Genomic DNA, 19,633 nt, shown 5'->3' with positions numbered 1-19,633 from the left:
ACTTTTTAAGGTATCTACTTCAAACTTCAAATATATATTTCTTATCATTACACAAATGTTGTGTGACAAGGTCCATAACTCTAGCATGACTATTTCTAGAATTATTCCCCTTAATCTTGGAATTAATGTTAACAAATGTTATTTTTTTACTATAACTTAATACATAATGATACATAATTGATTTTTCTTTCATAGTTTTGTCCTCCTTACTGCGTCCAGTATTTTATTAGTCGAGCTTTGCTGTCTCCTGTGACAGCTCTTGTTTCTTTATGCTGATATAAATATTTGTGTTAAAAGTCCGCTATAAATGACATTATGAGCACTGCAGATAAACGGAAATGTGCGGAATTCTATTATGATAAATAGGTCTGAAATTCAAAATACGGAGGTGTGTAGGGCCGAATATCATGCAATACATGTATGACTAATAATCTGTAGTTCGTACATTCGAAATGTAAAGCATCTTTGTTGTACGAAGTCCGTACTTTACTTAAATTACGGATCTTTTTATTAAAAGTTCGTAGGTTCCTAAAATACAAAAATTTCGTATTCTTGCAAAAACGGATTCTGTATACAAATTAAAGAACCAAGATGTAATCCTAAATTACCATTTTCTATTAAAGGAAAGAAATAGTCTGATCTGACATTTGTCAGAAAACATAAAAAAGTAAAGCTCTAAATAAATGAAATATTTTCCGGTTTTATTAACATATCAATTGCATACTGATCATATGGTAAGTGAACTGAACATATCAACAAAAGATCCTCGACAGCGTCCGAAGCATGTACAAACAAGAGAACCTACTCAAATTTCCCAATTGAACTGTCCTGCAGTGAAAGAAACAAACTTAACTTGATGTAACAGACCTTATTTAAAGAACATGTGTCAAATGTGTATCTTTAAAGATTTTTGTTTATTATGTACAATTTCAGATTTCTTTCTATTTAATGCAAGAATGAGCATATAGTTGTTTTAAAAGAACAAATCTGACAAAAGTTAAAAAAGATGAAAACATACGGAAAATCATTTGCAGTGTAATACAACGTAACGTAACGTCACGTAAACATACACGTCAGTGTCAACGAAAATTGAACGTGGAAAAACATGACAGTTTTGAAAAGATTGGTTGCAATAAGTTGATTATTAAAAAACTTGGGCTTACCCTACCTAATTCGGCATTTGAAAATTTTGAATTTCGATCTTCGAGCTAGCTCAAAATTCAACTCCAGCTCGAAATTCGGCTTTTGAAAATTTTGAATTTCGATCTTCGAGCTGGCTCGAAATTCAACTCAAGCTCGAAATTCGGGTTTAAAAAAAATGAATTTCGATCTACGAGCTGGCTCGAAATTCAACTCCAGCTTGAAATTCGGCTTTTTTAAATTTTGAATTTCGACCTTCGAGCTAACTCGAAATTCAACTCCAGCTCGAAATTTGGCTTTGGTTTACTTTGAATTTTGATCTTCGAGCTAGCTCGTAGTTCAAAGCTAGCCCGATATTCACTATAAACTGAATTTCGATCTTCGATGTCAGTGCTAACTTCTCAATACTGTTTATTTTCCTTAAAACAAGAAAAAAAAACAACAAAAAACAAAAAAACTGAGTTGCTGAACTGGGATTTGAATTCCAGACCTCTAGCTCCCAAAGCGAGCGTGTAAACCCCTCGACCACGGGGAGTTATAAGATAACGGCCTGAGAGAATACCATACTATTCTAAATTAGACTTTGTAACCCTTATTAATTTCGATATATTTTTTTCACGGTGAACCTGTTGTTTAACACTGAAGTAAATTATCATGGAGCTGAATATAAGCATTTATTACATGCTTTTCGGTGGTTTATAGAAATACGAGGGTTGTCCCAAAATATCGTAGACAAAGCCTGTTACTCAATCAATTATAATACAATTGAGTCCTCCAGCTAGGGAAAAGTCAATACACATTTTATGTGTGTCTATGCAAAATAAAATCAAAATACCTCCAAAATTGACCAAGTTATCAAAATTTAAAGAATGCTACCTATACATACCCGGCGCACGCCGTCATAAACGTTATGACGTTATAACATTTTTTTTTTTAAAAATTCAAAGTATTCACCGTGTTTCGCGATGCACTGACAGTGTGGGGTAACACAATTTTATCATAAACGTTTTCAAAACAGTCCTGCTTCAATGTACTCAACACTCGCAGAGTTGAGTTTCCTGGCGGAGTTCGCTGAAGTTTTCGAACATGTGACCTCGTAATTGTGATTTCAAATAAAGAAACACTGCAATGTCTTAGGGCGTACGGAAGTCTCTGAAAACCTATCACATCAAGTTCAATCTGTGTCTCTTTAGATCTATCGCAAGGTGCATTATCTTGATAAAATATAATGTTCTCCATGTTGTCAATTAACGCTGGACGCTTCTTCAACTTAACATAGTATTCAGTGACATTGCGTTGCGCCGCATTTTCATCTGACGTCGCCATTTTGGGCGTTTTCAAAATAGCACTGCTGTTACGTATTTTGCTACAGACTTTTTCAAATTAACGTTACATAAACGTCTGTTGGTGATATGACGTAAAAATGAATGAGGTAATTCCACATGAATGTATTTCCCATAATTATTATTATGCTGGAAGTTAAAGGCATTATTTTAAGAAGCATGCTCTCAACACTGACTAATATTTTATCGTGCTCCGGGTATGTTGTACTGTTAAATATAAAACCCTAATAAAAAGCGTTACCTAATATATTGGCTATTGACTTTCAGTAGGTAAATTAACAAATGACCAAGGAAGATATCTGGTAAATTTTAATAAGTTATGACGTCAGGTTGAAGAGAAAATAATGTAGTCTACGACATTTTGGGACAACCCTCGTATATCAGTGATATAAAACTGGTAATTTCACTGTTTGAAACAGTAAAATTACCTCTTTGATAATGTCACTGTTTTGCATTTAAGCCCCTTACGTTGTTTCAGTGAAATACCAGCGTGCAAAGTACTGGGTACCATCTTAATGACGTGACGTCGTAAATGACGTCACGTTGTTTTATTATTTGGCGTGCTTTTCATTCAGTATTAGGTTAAATGTCTTTTTAAAACGTTTCTTTGCATATAATAAAAAGAAAATTTGTTTAGTTTAGTGTAAGATCGAAATATATTTCACCTTGTGAAGACCAAAAATTCATATTTCACTTATGGCTGCGCCACTCGTGAAATATACCTTTTGGTGCTCACTCGGTGAAATATATTCCGATCTTACACTGAACTAAACAAATATGCTCTATGTATATCTATATGAATAACACAATATTAGAAATCTTCGACCAGTCGGGAATTATTTTTTCGTTACGAAAATTAATGCGCCTGTCATTTGACAATCTTTACCGCAGTGATCTCCACTTAATTTTTCGGCGTTAATGTACATATGAAGGGAAGTAACCGCTTTGAGGAGCTTGGACTACTTTCGGTATTTGCAAATAAGAAGATCAGGGTCTCAAATTTCGCTACCATTATTTGTTTGGTCTGACGACCAAAACAAATAAAACTGTACCCCCTTTGCACGTGTACAGGTCATTCTCTGCTGAAAACAATCTAGTAAATATTCATCCTAGTGATAAAAGGTGGTATGTCGAATGAAAAAGAAGTATACTCCAATATACACATAAGATTAAAATACTGGAGCTTGAGGTGTGCTACTTTAATAGCACTTAAAATAAAGATATTTCGGTTCATCTATTTTTTCATTTTTTCTTTCTAAATTTTATATAAAGAAGCAGGTTAGGATTTCAATACCTTCAATAACGCACGTATCCTCTACAAAATGCAATAGTTTCTGAATTGGTCACTCCTATTTGGAGTGTCTGTTATGTTAAACAATGTATCCGCTTGATGTTATATTTTCCTAAGTCTATTAACTTTAAAGTGTTAATTTCGATTTCTAAGTATATAAGCCGTGACATGTTATAATAGATAACGAAGGAATACTAAGAAAACACTTTGACACTGGAAATAAAATACCAATCAAAATAATAAATGTGATTATTGTTTAATTACTGAATGTAAGAAAGTCCCGAAAGTGTTTCCTGTTGCAAAGGAAAATAAATTGTCCTTTAAAAAGATGAAAGTAATGTTGTCAACACATAATTTTCCTTCAAATTTTCTTTCTTATGGTTCTTAAAATAGGACTCAGCAAGTTTTTTTTAATGGTTCAAAACTTTAAACCAACAAATTGTCCAACGCAATAATTGTTCATTATTCACTGTATAGTCAAATTTATGGTAGAAGTTATATTGAACAGTAGATTTCAAAATATGTGTACATCGGGCATGAACTATGATGAACTGGTGTAAATACGTGTGAGTGTTAAATAAAATGCATAAACAAATGAACGGACAACAAAACAAACCAGGTTTCTTGAGCTAGAATACCGTGTTGCGTTTTAAATCTTAATACAAATAAAGAGATATTGAAATGTACATTGTCGTTTTTGTCTAATAGCATGATTTGCTCACTGACCATGTTATCAGTATGCAATTGACATGTAAATAAATACAGGTATCACATCGATTTCAATATTTGGAACAAAAGTGATCCCTTGGAACAATTAAAAACAGCAAAATAACATAAAAGTTGCAGATTCGTTTTGATGAGTCTGTAAATGAGGAATAATGAAAAAGTGCAACATCCCTCACGCCCTGACCTTGAGCAGTACTCAATTCTCAACACTGAAAAATGCTGGACTCAGTGATCCCGAAGTAGCAGAAAAAAAACACCGAAGTGATGTACGGGGCAGTAGAAGTAGTAGTAGCAGCAGCAACAACAGCAGTAGTAGTAGTAATCTTTATTTACATCTCATCATTGTACAGACACTATATACACAGCGTTAAAAGTTCATAAATAGTATAAAGTAAACAGCCACTCCAAAATCGAGTTATAATGAAATAAAAACATATTACAATGTTAGACTATATATTGATAACACAAGATGTTTATGCGATAAAACTGGAAAACCATTGATATCCATAAATTAACAAAAACTAAACACAGTGAATTAATTACGGCAACAAGCATACTTTTTATGGCTTTAAAACTGAGAAATTATATTAGAAATAATAATGAAAATAAAGCATAAATAATATCGGTAGTATTAGCATATTTCTGTTCATGAGAAAATTAACAATATTTCATCTGATCTGCTGGGCATTGTTGGTATTTTTTACCCACAATACCGCCACTGACCACGCTTGATCAAACTAAACTTGAAAAGATTCTTATCTTTAAATTTCTTTTACTATTTCTATCTCATTTTTTAAATTACATTACGTGTGCTTAGTGTTAAAAACTTTTATTTGCTTGTAAAAGTCCTTTTTTTTCGTTTTGTTGAACGATTAGATTTATACTTCAACTTGATATATTTTGCTCTTATTACATGAAAATGACAGGCATCGTTTTACAAAATGTATGTCAAAACTTATAAAGGAATATACGTACATATGGCAGTAAGTATGATTATGATAACTGACAAAAACCGCTTTTATCATATAATGTCAACATTATAGAAAATGTGTGGAGCATGCACTTTATAAGCCATTTAATTTAACAATATCTAGTGCTGAAATTTTATATTAGAAAATATTGATAACTACTACACAATCTCTTTTAAATACAAAATAAACATGAGTTTACTTCTTTGTCATATTAAAATCTCTACACACTATATATAGGTGGTCACTATATAAATATAAAATGTCGTTAAAATACTGGCAGTTTTTTCCCTTTTCTGAGTGTACGAAAAGACTAACTCTGGATGCGTGACTTTCAATACATATATTTTTCACTTTTGATTCAAATTAGACGGTCATATTCAGTAATAACTTAATAGATTTAATAAATGACTTGTTTGAAATATTTTACTCAAGAGTGAGCATAGTATACCTTCAACAAAATGAATGAGATATGATTATCATTATATAGATATAAGGACGCACATTCGTTTTATTAACTGATATAACTTCAAAAGTGCGGATGTCAAAATATCAACATACAGTTAAATGTTTAATTGTGTCTTATACAAATATGTACAAAAGTGTAAAAGCGGCCTTCAGCTTTTCTAAGGTTAGATATGTTCTTTTTAGATAAATCGAAATTTGTCGTCGATAAAATAAATAAACAAGCAGGAAACCTATCGAAAACATAAAAACCGAAGGCTGCTGAACACATTAAAACATCAGACAGTTATTCAGCACTATACAAAAAATGAAACTGAATACACTTGTTACTCTATCACGTGCATTGACGTGACACTTTTGATTGTTGTTGTTGTTTATGCTAACTGCTACAATTACATCAAAGAAACCAAATTTTTCTGTCGACATTCATGCTCAGATACTGAAAACAACAAACAAAAATTGCAAAACAATGACAATATATCGGAAATCGTTTTAAAGAAATCAATTCAATTGTAGACAAAAAATTCTATGTAAACAATCAAGATATATACTGACATTAAATTATTGCGTTATTTAAATAACGATGTTACGAACAATTAATTCACAGATACCTTGAACTCTCCCAAGATTCTGAAAATCGTGATCTGATCCTAACACAACATCACTGTTTGATTCTGAAAAATAAACCTTTTATTAGCTTGTTATTCTTGTAATACATCAATGCAGCTTAACATTAATTTATATCTTCATTAAAACATTAAAATGGAACAAGAGTCAAAACCTAATATTATAACAAAACCATAAACCCGTGATGAAATTCAGAGCATGTTATTTGACTATACGTACATTTGTTTTTCGAAAGAAATTGTTATAAATTGTTATCAGTCATATATAATTTAAATGAAATTCAAATGAAGATCTGACGAAGTCAGTTTTAGAAAAAATACCTAGAACAAATTCATGATTTCTGACATTGCCAGCGTTTTCTGAATTTCCAAATTGAAGAAGTTCGATGCCTGAAAAAGATTTGAATAATTTGGTTACTTTATTATCTACAGACATTTTTCAACACGATATTTCCACAGAAAAGAAAATAGTATTCGCGCATGAGCATGCTGTGTAGGGCATAAAAAGCAATTGCGTAATAATACATCTTACCAGAGACATAGACAAAATTATGTTATATACAACTCTGATATGTGTTTTAAACAACCTCGTTAACAATTTCATGTAATCTAAATAATTAACCATTAGATAGGAATAGTTTATTTTGATATGTAACCTATACAATTTAAAACTTGGTGGTAGAACAAAATATGATCTTTATTTGACCGGGTTTGACTGGCCCGTGCAAAAAAAGAAATGAAGAATATAAAATTCATTGATGAAAAACGTGATATCAGTAAAAATAAGGCATGCCATTTACCAGCGTTTTCATGGAGTGGTCCCATTGTCTCGCTATTATCATTGGCCCTTTAATGCAAAGAAATTATATATTGGACGTATTTCATAAAGATCATTTACTGGTTATAGATAATAAATAAATAAATAAATAGATATATCAATAAATATATCAATCAATCAATCAATCAATCAATTAATAATTATAATATGTACATTTTAGCACAATAAAGGAAGAACATTTGATCAGAATTCAAATAACAAACTTTTGTTAACAGCATAACAAAAGACATATATTATATTTCCGTCATATTATTTTATCTCAGAGGTATTTCTTGCGATTGCACCAAATGTTTTTGTATGGTACATTCATGCGTCAAGAGTCATCTGTAATATTCTATATTGCTAAGACGATATTTTGGATCAAAGTTATATATTATAAACTTAATATATAAACAAACTTTACCTTTTCCGGCATTTCCAGAGAATCAACGTAACCACAAGTATGATGATTACAACTACCGACACAGCAAAACCAGTCCCAAGTATTGCAACAGCTGTATTTACTGACTGATCTGATGAACTCGAGTCTAAAATTTTATTTAAAAAAAAACAAACAAACAAAAAAAAACATCGGTATAGAACTGTATTAAATATTTTCGTAAAATCATCGGTAATTAACACAATGATATGACCTTAGAAATAAAAACATGATACATGGGTATAATAAAAGACATATTTTAAAGTTCATAATGGGGTATCTCTATATATTTATCGGGGCATATTATTATATCTTGTATTTATATGGTTTTTTCACATATTCCATTCTTAAAAAGCACGTTTATAATTATTCTCGCAGTTACTTTAATTTCTCTTATCAGTAAAAATCATCATCATCATCAGCAGCAGCAGCAGCAGCAGCGGTATTCCTCTTCACCATCATCATTACAATTATACAGAGGCAACATAATATGGCATTAATGTAATACATAGCTATCAAATTCTGAAAATGTTGTGATCCCTCGGAAGCACTAAAAACAAATTAAAATTCATGAAAATTGCAGACTCGGTTTGATTTGAGAAAAATACAAGAATAGCAGACATAACGTTTACAAATATATGATGCTAAATCGAACATTTAACAAAAAATCTTACCTGAATCAAGCGGGCAAATAAGGTCATTATTTACTCTAATTTTGCAACCTTTTGTACATTTGCCAGTGATTTGGTTGCAAAGTGTATCATTGCAATAAGCGGAACATATCTCAGAACACTGTAAACCATGGAAACCATCAACACACCCATACAGACATTTACCATCTGTCTGCTGACATATACTTCCGCATGCCGTTGTTTGTACATTGCATGTAGGGGCACACGAAAAGTTGCAACTATCACCATAAAAGTTACCCTTGCAACTGTCACAAAGACCTGTTACGATATGACAGGACTTAAGACAGTTTTTTGGACATTGCTTGTCACATTGGTCATTAAAGTATCCAGACGTGCATTGTACACATCTAGTATCTGACAAACATGTAATACAGTTGCTATTATTTATACAACATCTGTCACCAGAATAATTGTCTACACAGCCATCAGAGCACGTGCCTGTATCTCTATCACATACACTGTTCAAACAATTAGACGGGCATCTTTCAGAGCAACGTGAACCATAATAACCAACAGCACATTTTTCACATTTCCCTCCAGCAAAGTTATCATTGCAATAAATACAATTGCCAGAGTCTTTCAAGCAGCCACTCTTGTCACAATTGACTGGACAGTGACTGTTGCAAAAATATCCATAATTGCCAGTTATACACCGATTGCACTGTCCTCCTGCAAAATTATCAAGACATCCATTTGAGCATTTACCATTACTTTTCTCGCATTGCCGTTTAATACAGCCAACGGAACAAGATATGCTACAGTTCTGTCCATACCAGCCTGTTGAACAAACGTCACATTTATCACCAACGATTGTAGCTAAAGTACATCCGTCTGTGCAATCTCCGGAATACGTTTTACACACGCCACCTTTACATCCTGCAGGACATTGTTGATCGCACATGTTTCCATATTTTCCGGTTTTACATTTGTCACATCTAACACCAGCGTAATTAGGAGAACAATCACATTTTCCAGTTAGCGTATCGCAAGTGTTTGATAAACAACCAGTCGAACAATTTTTCTCACATTTTGGTCCATAAAAAACAGTTTTACAAACCGAGCAACTGTCATATGACGAGCATCGTACACAGTTATCTCGACATTTGTATGTACAGTCGTTCAACAAAGGGAAATTAATGTTGTCCTTCTGGTAACCTTTATAATAACCATCCTTACACAATCCACAATCAGTATTCGATGTACAATTGACACAGTTATCTAGACATACGCTATTACATGAATTACTGGTATCATAATATCCGTCTTTACATGACACACACTGATTATTTTCACAGTTACAATTTTCAGTACAGTTACAATTATTTTGACCATCAGCGTTATAATATCCCTCTTTGCACGATGTACACGTGGTTCCTGACGTGCAGGTTTTACATCCGGGTAAACACTTTGATGTGCAGTCTTTATCAGAGCCAGGGTAATAGCCATCATAGCATGCAGTACAATTATCTGTATCATCGCATCTTTTACAATTGCGTGTACATCGTTTGTAGCAGCGAGCACTTGTATGGCCATCAATACAGCCTAGTGTACATTCGTTTGAATACAATTCTCCTCGTTCACATTTTCTTTTTATACAGCATGCACAATCTACTTTACATTGTTCATCAACCTCTGTAATAAATACAATCATACAACCTGAACATTTTTTAATTTAATTTGAATTGCTGAACAGTTAATGCTGTATTACTAAGATGATGAGATTATGTGTATAGAGTTCATTATATGCATAATCAATAACAAAAACATATCGGTTTACTAAAGTTTTTATATACGAGGGCTGTCCGGAAAGTTCGAAGACAAGGCTATAAAATCATTAAAAGCAGTCATATCAATATGATGATTGAATATTTTGCTAAAGTATTTATCTGCTACATATTCCTAAATTTAAAAAAAACATGAAAAAAGAAATATTCGCAAAGCGCTTATCACCATGGCAACATGATCAACGAACCACGGAGCACTTTGATTTCATGACGATAACTACTCAAATAACAAGTTGCTAAAAGTTGTAATTTTAACGCAAACTCTCGTTTTAATTTTGTGACATCATGAGATAATATTACATGATATTTAGTGAAATTATGATGTCATACGCAGATAGACAGCTTGTTAACGATGATTATAGGCAATGAATGTGCATAAATTTTGAGTTGCAAAAATGACGTCAAATTCACGGACGAAGCAACGTAATGATATTTAACTTCATAGCAACATTAATATTGCACCAACTGAGATTTTAATCTTTATTTTAAAAACAAAACCAACCATAAAATGTTCAAGTCAACTTGTGTTTAAATGTCAAATAAGATTAAGAAGCGGCGATGACAGTATATCGTAGACGACCAAAGGTAGCATGCGCAAAATATCGTATATTGCGTTACAACAACCTTTGAAGAAGACAGACATCTCACGCACTGTATGGAAACCAGTGAAATTTTTGTTTTTAAATAATAATTTTAAATATGAAATTCATAAAGTAAAAGTCGTAGTACAATTAGTTAGACTGCATGCGCTACTTAATCAGTGCATCAACCGGCAAAATAATAATAAGTTTCTAGCGTAATAAACAGCAGTTACTTGCTACACATTAAAAATGATGTCTGTGAAAATTCTATAAATGTAAATTATGTTTAATACTCCGTCGACTGCTTTGTGATTTTTTTCTATAACGGACTATAACTGACCTTCTTTATTATAGGTATGATGCAATACAAACACACATAGTATTAAATTTGCCTGGGAAAACGGATTGCTTTAAGTGCCAGTTTTGGAAAGAAAACAAAATATGCGGTTATTAAGACTACATTCTTTTATCAGAAATAGCATGTAGCAAAAAATATTGCAATTTGCTGTGTTTATCCTGCAAGAGTCTAAAGACTGGTACTGAGTTCGTACATTGATAAGGGTAGTTTCAGTTGTACGAATAAGTAACCCCGACAAAATATCGCGTTTGGGCGAGTCCATTTAAGCATCCAACATTGCAGTTTTTGGACGTCCATTTTGTTATCATGTGATATTGAATTATTCGCTTTGATGGCTAAAGGCAGGCAGTGTACTGGAAGAACTGTTCAAATCTTGTTAATTGTATATATCGCCGTCCAGGAACGCCGATAATGAATTAATATAAGAACTTTCCGATTAGTTCAATAGGTAGAGAGTTGGACTGTGAATCTGGTGATCCTAATTCGATTCTCTGTACCGAACAGAGGTTATTAGTTCCTTGCGAAAGTGAAGGCAACTAGCTCTAGTAAACTGCTTGAAAGCCTGCTCAAGAACGATGCGGTGGCTGAACTGTGATTTGGTAAATATAATGTGACTAACATACCAACACCCCCACGAAAAGCTTGAAGACACAGCACTTACCTCCTATTGTGTTGTAAACAAGTTGAAATATACATATTGTACATACAATCTGTAAAGACAATTAGGTATTTCATTATTTTTAGAAGCATTGTGTTATATTGTTACATCTGATATCAGATGAAGAAAGTACATATAACACTTATTACTGCGCTCTCTATATATGTATTTTTACTGAACAAGTACACTTGTATAATACTTCTACAGGACACTATTAATATCTTCAAGTGACAATTATAATATTTCTACAGAACAGGTATGATATTTCTACAGGAGAAGTAAGATATTTCTACAGGGCAAATATAACATTACATGTAAAAATAATGCATTGGAAATTTTATTACACTTTCTTGCAAATATTATAATATTGCTACAGAACAAGTGTTATGTTTCTTCACAAATAATATAATTTTTAAGAGGTCCACGAGGCAATGCAACATGTCAAAACTTAAGCTCTTTGAATTCTAGTTTCATAAAAGAAGACTATATTTTGACCTGATTTGTATCTTTTACAAATAGTTTTGAAATAAGTGATCCTATAGGTGTGGACTTTTAACCCCAGGGGCTTGATTCAGAGGACTGGATGCAAAATATTTTCAATTTATATGTACAACTTAGTTTTAAATGTTTATTATGTTATATCCCCTGGCGTCCGTCCGTCTGTGTGTCCGTCCGTCCGTTAGCAATTTGGTTTCCGGAGCATAACTTAAGTTCCATTTGGCCAAAAATATTCAAATTTCAATGGATGATTGTCCATATTGAGTAGAAGACTCCTATTGATTTTAGGGTCATAGGGTTAAAGGTCACGGTCACTGTTACCTTAAAACTGAAAACAGTTTCCGGAGCATAACTTAAGTTTCATTTGGCCCACAATATTCAAACTTCATAATATGAATGTCCATATTGATTAGAAAACCCCTATTGATCTTTGGGTCACAAAGTCAAAGGTCAAGGTTACTGTTAGTTTAAAACTTAAAACAGTTTCTGCTCAATAACTTAAGTATTAATCAACCTACAGCTGTAAAAGTTGATAGGATGAACAGCCAAGTACAATACATGAACCCTATTGATTTGAGGGTCATAAGCTGATGATGGTCAATATTGGGGCCACAATATCAATTGACCTTTATATTGTTAACAGTTTTACAAATCGCAAACTTCATAGGATGATTACTTATATTGAGTACATTAATTATATGCTCTAAAATATTTGCTTATATTATGTTATACCCCTGGCGTCTTTCCGTCATTTTACTTACAAGATAACAACTTTATAAGTGTATCGTATGTATGTATCAAATTGTTATCTTGTAAGTAAAATGACGGAAAGACGCCAGGGGTATAACATAATATAAGCAACATTTTTAGGGCATATAATGAATATATATATATTCCGCTGTAAAGAAGGATTGCTTTTTGAAGGAGGTAAAATATTTTCTAATTCCCATATCTTACAAATGCTTCTTTCGAGCATATAATGATCCGCCTAGCGGTGCTTTTGTTTATAGCTGTTTGAAATACCGGAATTATAATTTCTGTATAGGGCTATCTCTGAAGTTTACTTTAAATCTTTCAAGTGTTTTAAAAGGAGGTGTTATTCAGGGCAATGACCAGTTGAACTAAAAAAAGTTATCCAGGTCAGAAATTAATTCAACTGGTATAAAACTCATAAGCATCTTAAAGCTTCTTTCCGACACAAAATGTGTCCAAAAATTAACATATTTGTTAACAATTATTTGAATTATGCATGGATGTAACATTTTCTAACTGTGACCTAACCGTTGTTATGTTGCACTTGACACTGATATAAACATTCCTTTTATCATAACCGTGAACATGTAGCGAGTAGGTCAGATTGATGCAGGTAGAACTTACTATATTGATATGAGTGTTAAACCGGATTACCAAGATAATTTGTTCTTTGTCTCTTTTATAGACATTTTCTCTGATACATTACAGGATAAAAGAATACAAAGCATACAAGTGTTCTAACCGCAACTAACTGATCTACTTGCAACCAGTTAACGGGTGTGTTTATAATTTAAGTCAATACGTTGCAACGGTTTACAATTACAGCAGGATAAGCATTGCAAATACTACATTTTCGTACTGACTGTCGCTTGGTGCATTTTTACCCCAGTATTTTAAAGCTGCATGCAGTATTTTAAAGCTGCATGCCTCCAGATGAGTCAAAATATATCAAGAAAAATCAAACTTGTGAAATATGTACTACGATTTTAGGAAACGTAAAATGTTTTAAGATACAAGTAATATTTTACATGTTATGTGCGGTTAATGACTGATTTTTAGCATTTACAACTATATTTCTACTGCGTTACTAACGCAGTAAAGGCTATTTATGCATATTTTGACTACTTATTGGTAATGTACATGGCTTGTAAGTGCCATTGATAATGTGTAAACGGCTTCCTTTTGGTTATCTCACAATATTATACATTCAAATACATTTTCAAAATTTTCATGAAAATTAGCATAAATCTGGAGGCGTGCTGCTTTAAATAATCTTTGAAAAGTTTTCTTTGAAAAGGTTATGTCTCTAGCCATTGCGATATTGAGACCAATATTTCTAATCGCCATGTACATAAACCCTAACACTGTGTACAGTCTGTACTGAATTATCGCAATAATATAGGCAAAATTCATAATAAACCTACGGTTTATTTATTTTACAAAAATGTAAATAAATACAATTTATCATTAGAATGGATATATGGAATAACTTTATTATATTATATTACATCACATCACATCACATCACATTACATTACATTACATTACATTACATTACATTATATTATATTATATCATATTATATTATATTATATTATATTACATTATATTTGACTTACCCAATTTAAGTTCCTCATTGTTTCCTTTATTTTTTTTACATTTATCTAACACGAGCAATACTTAAGTTCTATATTTTTTATTGTAGCAAGTTTATAAATCTTCGAAACGGAAGTGAATAAAGCATGCCGTAATAGCGGGTAATTATTTGACAGACTGCATTTTAAAATATGATCTCATTTTACCAATGGTCTTAAGTAAGCGAAACTTAACTATTTTCAAAATTAATTGTCTATTCATTAAACAAGAACCTACTTGTAAATGATGTATGAAAGGTTAGTTTTACACGAGCAAAACCATGTAAATCACGAGTGTTTGTCATGCTCATTAATGTTATTATTAAATGGTTTAAACATGTCTTGTGTATTTTTCTTATCAATTCAATTGCGTAAAGCACATACAAATATAAACATTGGCAAATGAAAACATATTCAAAAAGAGAAAGAAACTCATTATTACCAATAAAGAGGTGTCTTGGTTATAAATCACGATTGGAACACCTTAGCTTACTGTTCTCTTTTAAAGCTGCAAAGCTGCAAAATAAACTCATGCTGTGTCGGTGCTAGAAGCAGTGTTAAATTATTTGCGAGGTCTGACATTTGAGAGTTCTGATGAGCGTTGGGAATGATTGCTGGCGGCAAACATTTTTGCGTATCAAACTAAAGTTAATGAATCTAATTTAAAGCCTAAGATCATAAGAGCAACTCTACAAAAAATATTCAAATTACAACTTTATTTAGATTTAACACTACAAACAATAGGTTATTCTGTTTTCAGTCCTTAATTAAGCTGTATTTATTTGTTCTATTTGTTTTCTGAATATCATTTAACTATGTCATGTCTTGGAAAAAGAAGTTACATTATATTAGGTCTGTGAGTAACAAGAACAATACCATCCCGAGGAAAATACTGTTACCGAGGCAGTAGCCTCGGGAAACAGTATTTATGAGGGGATAATATTTTTGCTGTAATTCACAAATGTATGTGTTATTCAATTACTTCATCGTTGACCATGCTACTATACGGTTTTATTTTTCAGATTTTTACTGTAAAGAACTACAGTTACCTATGTAAAAGTACATTTTTTTAGTTCCATGGTACATTTAATTATCAATAAGACTAACTTGTCATATCTAAAATTAACATGAGAAGACATTGGAAATTAACTTTACAAACAAGTGAGGAGTGATAATAAGCAATACGACCTTGTATAGCTAAATTTAAAAAGTACTAATATATAGAGGATATTTGTTTGTTTGTGTGTAAGATGAAATTTTATTTCATCGAGTGGGCTTTAAAAAGAGTATTCTCACGAGTGGCGTAGCCACGAGTGAGAATACTGTTTTTAAAGTTCACGAGATGAAATAAAATTACATCTTACACAACAAACAAACAAATTTTCTTTTTATTTTATGCTAAAATACAAGTTTAAACGAAATTTCCATAATATTAACATAAATATTAAAATCTGTTTCCCCATTGAGAGCCCCATTTCGTGCGAATTTCTCATTAAAAACAAGAAGTCTTGAGCTGAAAAATAAGTCCGACAATCAACATTAAATGACAGTGATATTAATTATTTTGTTTAAAAAATATGAATGATCGCTTGTTTTAATAATAAAAACAAACAATTCGTGTATGAGAAAATTCCAACCATCCATCCATATTTCTGTTACTTACTGCGAATTTATATTAGACCTGGCTTTGTTAAATGTAAGCGGCAGCCATTTTTTAAAGTTGTGTATTTCACGGGAGGAAAATAATTGTGTTTGATTCAGAGGGATATCATTTGGAATTGTTAGTCATACACCTTATTAAAAGAAAGAAAACATATTTGAGGATTGAAACAGACAAAAAATAAGTGTTGACAGATGTGAAAACATGAAAAAAGCAGCTATGAAAATGGAAGACTTGGAACTTGCTCGGAACGCTGGGTGGTTTAATTGTTCTACGAGCTGTAGCTGTCATTGCTTTTCAATTTTTCATAAAGCATACGGCAGTTATTACTCGTATATACTTTAATATGCCCAAATGTCATCAAGAGCAGTTTGCATGTGGAAGGAATGTATTTTTCAGACTGTAAAAATGAAACAAAAATTTTAGAGACGAAATTTGGTGATTGGAATTTGAATGAATAGAAGTAAGTTTTCTTCTTTTTATTACTTTTGACGTTTAAGGTATTTATCAATTTCAGCTTTGCTTTTTCTTTAAACAGCCTGACATTGTCAGAATTGTCAACAAAAATAAAATTGAGGTACCACATGGGGAAAATCTTAAAAAAGTAGTTTCGTCATTGAAAAAAGTGAAATTATATTTTGATAATTTTCACTGTGAAATTACCAAATATAATTTTCACGGATAAATCAGTAATCCACTGAAAAGCATAAAATAAATAAAAATATACACATAGAATAAAAGAAAATCACTAATATTCGATAATTTCTTCTATCACCACTGTTCTTAAGCTGCACAAGAACAATAAAAAACTCTGTCTGTGTGTGTGTGTGTATGTGCGCGCGCGTGTTTGTGTATGTGTGGGTTTTCGAACCTCTTTTTAAAACCGAAATGTTAATTATCACAGTGAAAAGAGTTGTTGACATAGAATTTTGATCTTGGCAAATAATTTGTTGAGAAAAATTTATTTTTGATGTATGTGTAACATTTTGTAGCATTTAAGAAAGAAAGAAATATTGAGTCCCAGTTACAGATACAGAACAACTTAAGTTCACTAGTTTTAAAAAAACATAAAGATATAATGAAGCAAATTGAAGCATGCTAAGCTTTAAATCCATTATGTAATGTTATATGTTTTGTGTATAAATGTGTATGAATGTGTACATATTAACAAAAAAACGTATTTGCTCCATGTTAAGTAATTTTTGTATATAATATCCATTTTCGTGTCTTTTTTTAATTACATAACTTTAAGAGTTGTTGTGTGTGCATGTATTTTGGTATTATGGTATAGCACATAGAGTGTTCGATGATAACCACCTTTTGAACACATCAGCGGATCAAAATGTTACAATGGTTACCATCGTCATGTTAAAACTTAAGCCGGTGCTAAGAGACGTGCCACGTTGGACCTTGTGTATGTCATGATATGTGTACGTTTTTTTCTGATATAGTTTCTCTCTTATTTTGTTATGAATTTAGATACATGTTTACATATTTCGTCCTTTATTTTATATAAATTGATAAGTAAATATAAATAGTCAGCATATTTTTTGTCTTTTGTGTCTGATTAAGAGACATTTCTAAAATGTACAATACTTAGAAGTGTGACAATATATTTGCAAGGATGGGAAGTCATTAAATTTAACACATTTTTTTTTCTATACAACAAAATCACACAAACATAAAAATGAATAAATTACATGGATATTTTTAAGAAGTACATTGCTTATAAAAAAAATTTAAGTATAGATAATCTACAATTATAAGAGTCGTAGTGATGGTAATAAAAGATATTGTTTTTTTCATTTGTTCACATTTAAAAAGTACACTCGCCGTTCATATATGATATATTTTGATCTTATCATAAACAAATTAAAATGCATCTGATGAATGAGCAATTATTTTATAATATAACTGTACATATTGTATAACTGTAATATGCACATCCGTTATATTTAATTGTTATTATTGTAATTTCAATAGTGCAGATATCAAAATAATAACAAAAAGTCAAATGTTTTATTGCGTTTTATACAAGTATTTACAATAATGTTATAGCAGGCTTCATACATAAACACATACATACATACATACATACATACATACATACATACATACATACATACATACATACATACATACATACATACATACATACATACATACATACATACATACATACATACATACATACATACATACATACATACATACATACATACATACATACATACATACATACATACATACAAATATATTTTCACATGTGTATAGACATTGCATAGATATTCGAAAGATAAAGCCTTAAACATGTTTTATAACGTTTAATGCAGAATACACGCTAACATTCAGTTTTAACATTCAATCAACTGGAACGTTCATATACAACATACATTAAGTACAGTAAAATTTAATAAGAGAAAGAAAAATGATTCCATATCAAATGACAACTTGCTCGAAAACGAAAGTGACAAGTTGGTGACCAATTGATTTCATTTCAAAGAGCTATAAATTTTCTAAATGATACACGCAAAATGTCACTCGGACATTATATGGATATGAATATAATTTTATTTCAACCCACAGCCCACAGCAAAAGCTAAAGGAGCAAGTTGACTAACATATGGATCTAATATAATTGTACATAATGAGATGTCATTTTACAAAGCTACATTATTAACAAGTAAAGCATTTATGAGTCATGCTCAACAAAATTCACATTATTTCATCTTGAAAGATAAGTTTGAGAAAAATTGCTTCTTTAAAGTTTGTTCACCATATTCTTATTCTTATGACACGTTTACATCCTGTAGTAATTAAATCAAAATTGTTTTGCATATTTGGTCGTCTGTGTAATAATATGTTGTTACAAATTGCTTTCTCAAATCGTTATATAAAAATATGTTTTCTTTACATAAAGCGTTTCATATAATCGCTCATTTTATGTAATTAAGTATTTAATCAAACGATTCTTTTCCAAGTCTTTTCTTTTCAGAATAGAACGTCAATACTTCTCTTGACCCTGTTTTGAAGAATGCTTAACAGTGATATGATTCACTTTTCATAGGTTATATTACTAAAATACTTAGTTTGAAACAACAAGTTATTGTTTGTCCAACAAAAAAACCTGAAGTCCGCTTTAAACACATCAAAATATCAGACAGATAGTCAACATTATACAATAAAGAACGACACTGGAT

General features: G+C 31.4%; 2 protein-coding genes across 2 annotated transcripts in view; both read right to left on the bottom strand.

The window, feature by feature from the left end:
- Positions 1-4,810: 4,810 nt before the first annotated feature.
- LOC132737218 (cell death abnormality protein 1-like) lies at positions 4,811-10,133 on the bottom strand. Its single transcript, XM_060724485.1, has 6 exons — positions 10,120-10,133; positions 7,801-9,988; positions 7,360-7,406; positions 6,881-6,949; positions 6,545-6,607; positions 4,811-6,372 (listed from the first exon to the last, which is right to left on the bottom strand). Exons 1-2 carry the CDS (start codon positions 10,131-10,133, stop codon positions 8,473-8,475), a joined length of 1,530 nt encoding a protein of 509 aa, XP_060580468.1. The 3' UTR covers positions 4,811-6,372; positions 6,545-6,607; positions 6,881-6,949; positions 7,360-7,406; positions 7,801-8,472.
- Positions 10,100-19,633, bottom strand: part of LOC132737308 (protein draper-like) — an 84,793-nt gene continuing 75,259 nt past the window's right edge. Inside the window, exon 9 of the mRNA XM_060724596.1 lies at positions 10,100-10,139. Coding sequence (XP_060580579.1) covers positions 10,133-10,139 — 7 coding nt within the window. The 3' untranslated portion in view covers positions 10,100-10,132. The remainder of the gene's footprint in view (positions 10,140-19,633) is intronic.

This window comes from Ruditapes philippinarum, unplaced genomic scaffold, assembly GCF_026571515.1.
Source record: "Ruditapes philippinarum isolate M1 unplaced genomic scaffold, ASM2657151v2 ctg1662_1_1_1_1, whole genome shotgun sequence".
Classification (NCBI taxonomy): Eukaryota; Metazoa; Mollusca; class Bivalvia; order Venerida; family Veneridae; genus Ruditapes; species Ruditapes philippinarum.
The sequence above is the reverse complement of the archived record's forward strand: the minus strand, read 5'-3'. Positions and strand labels throughout refer to the sequence as shown.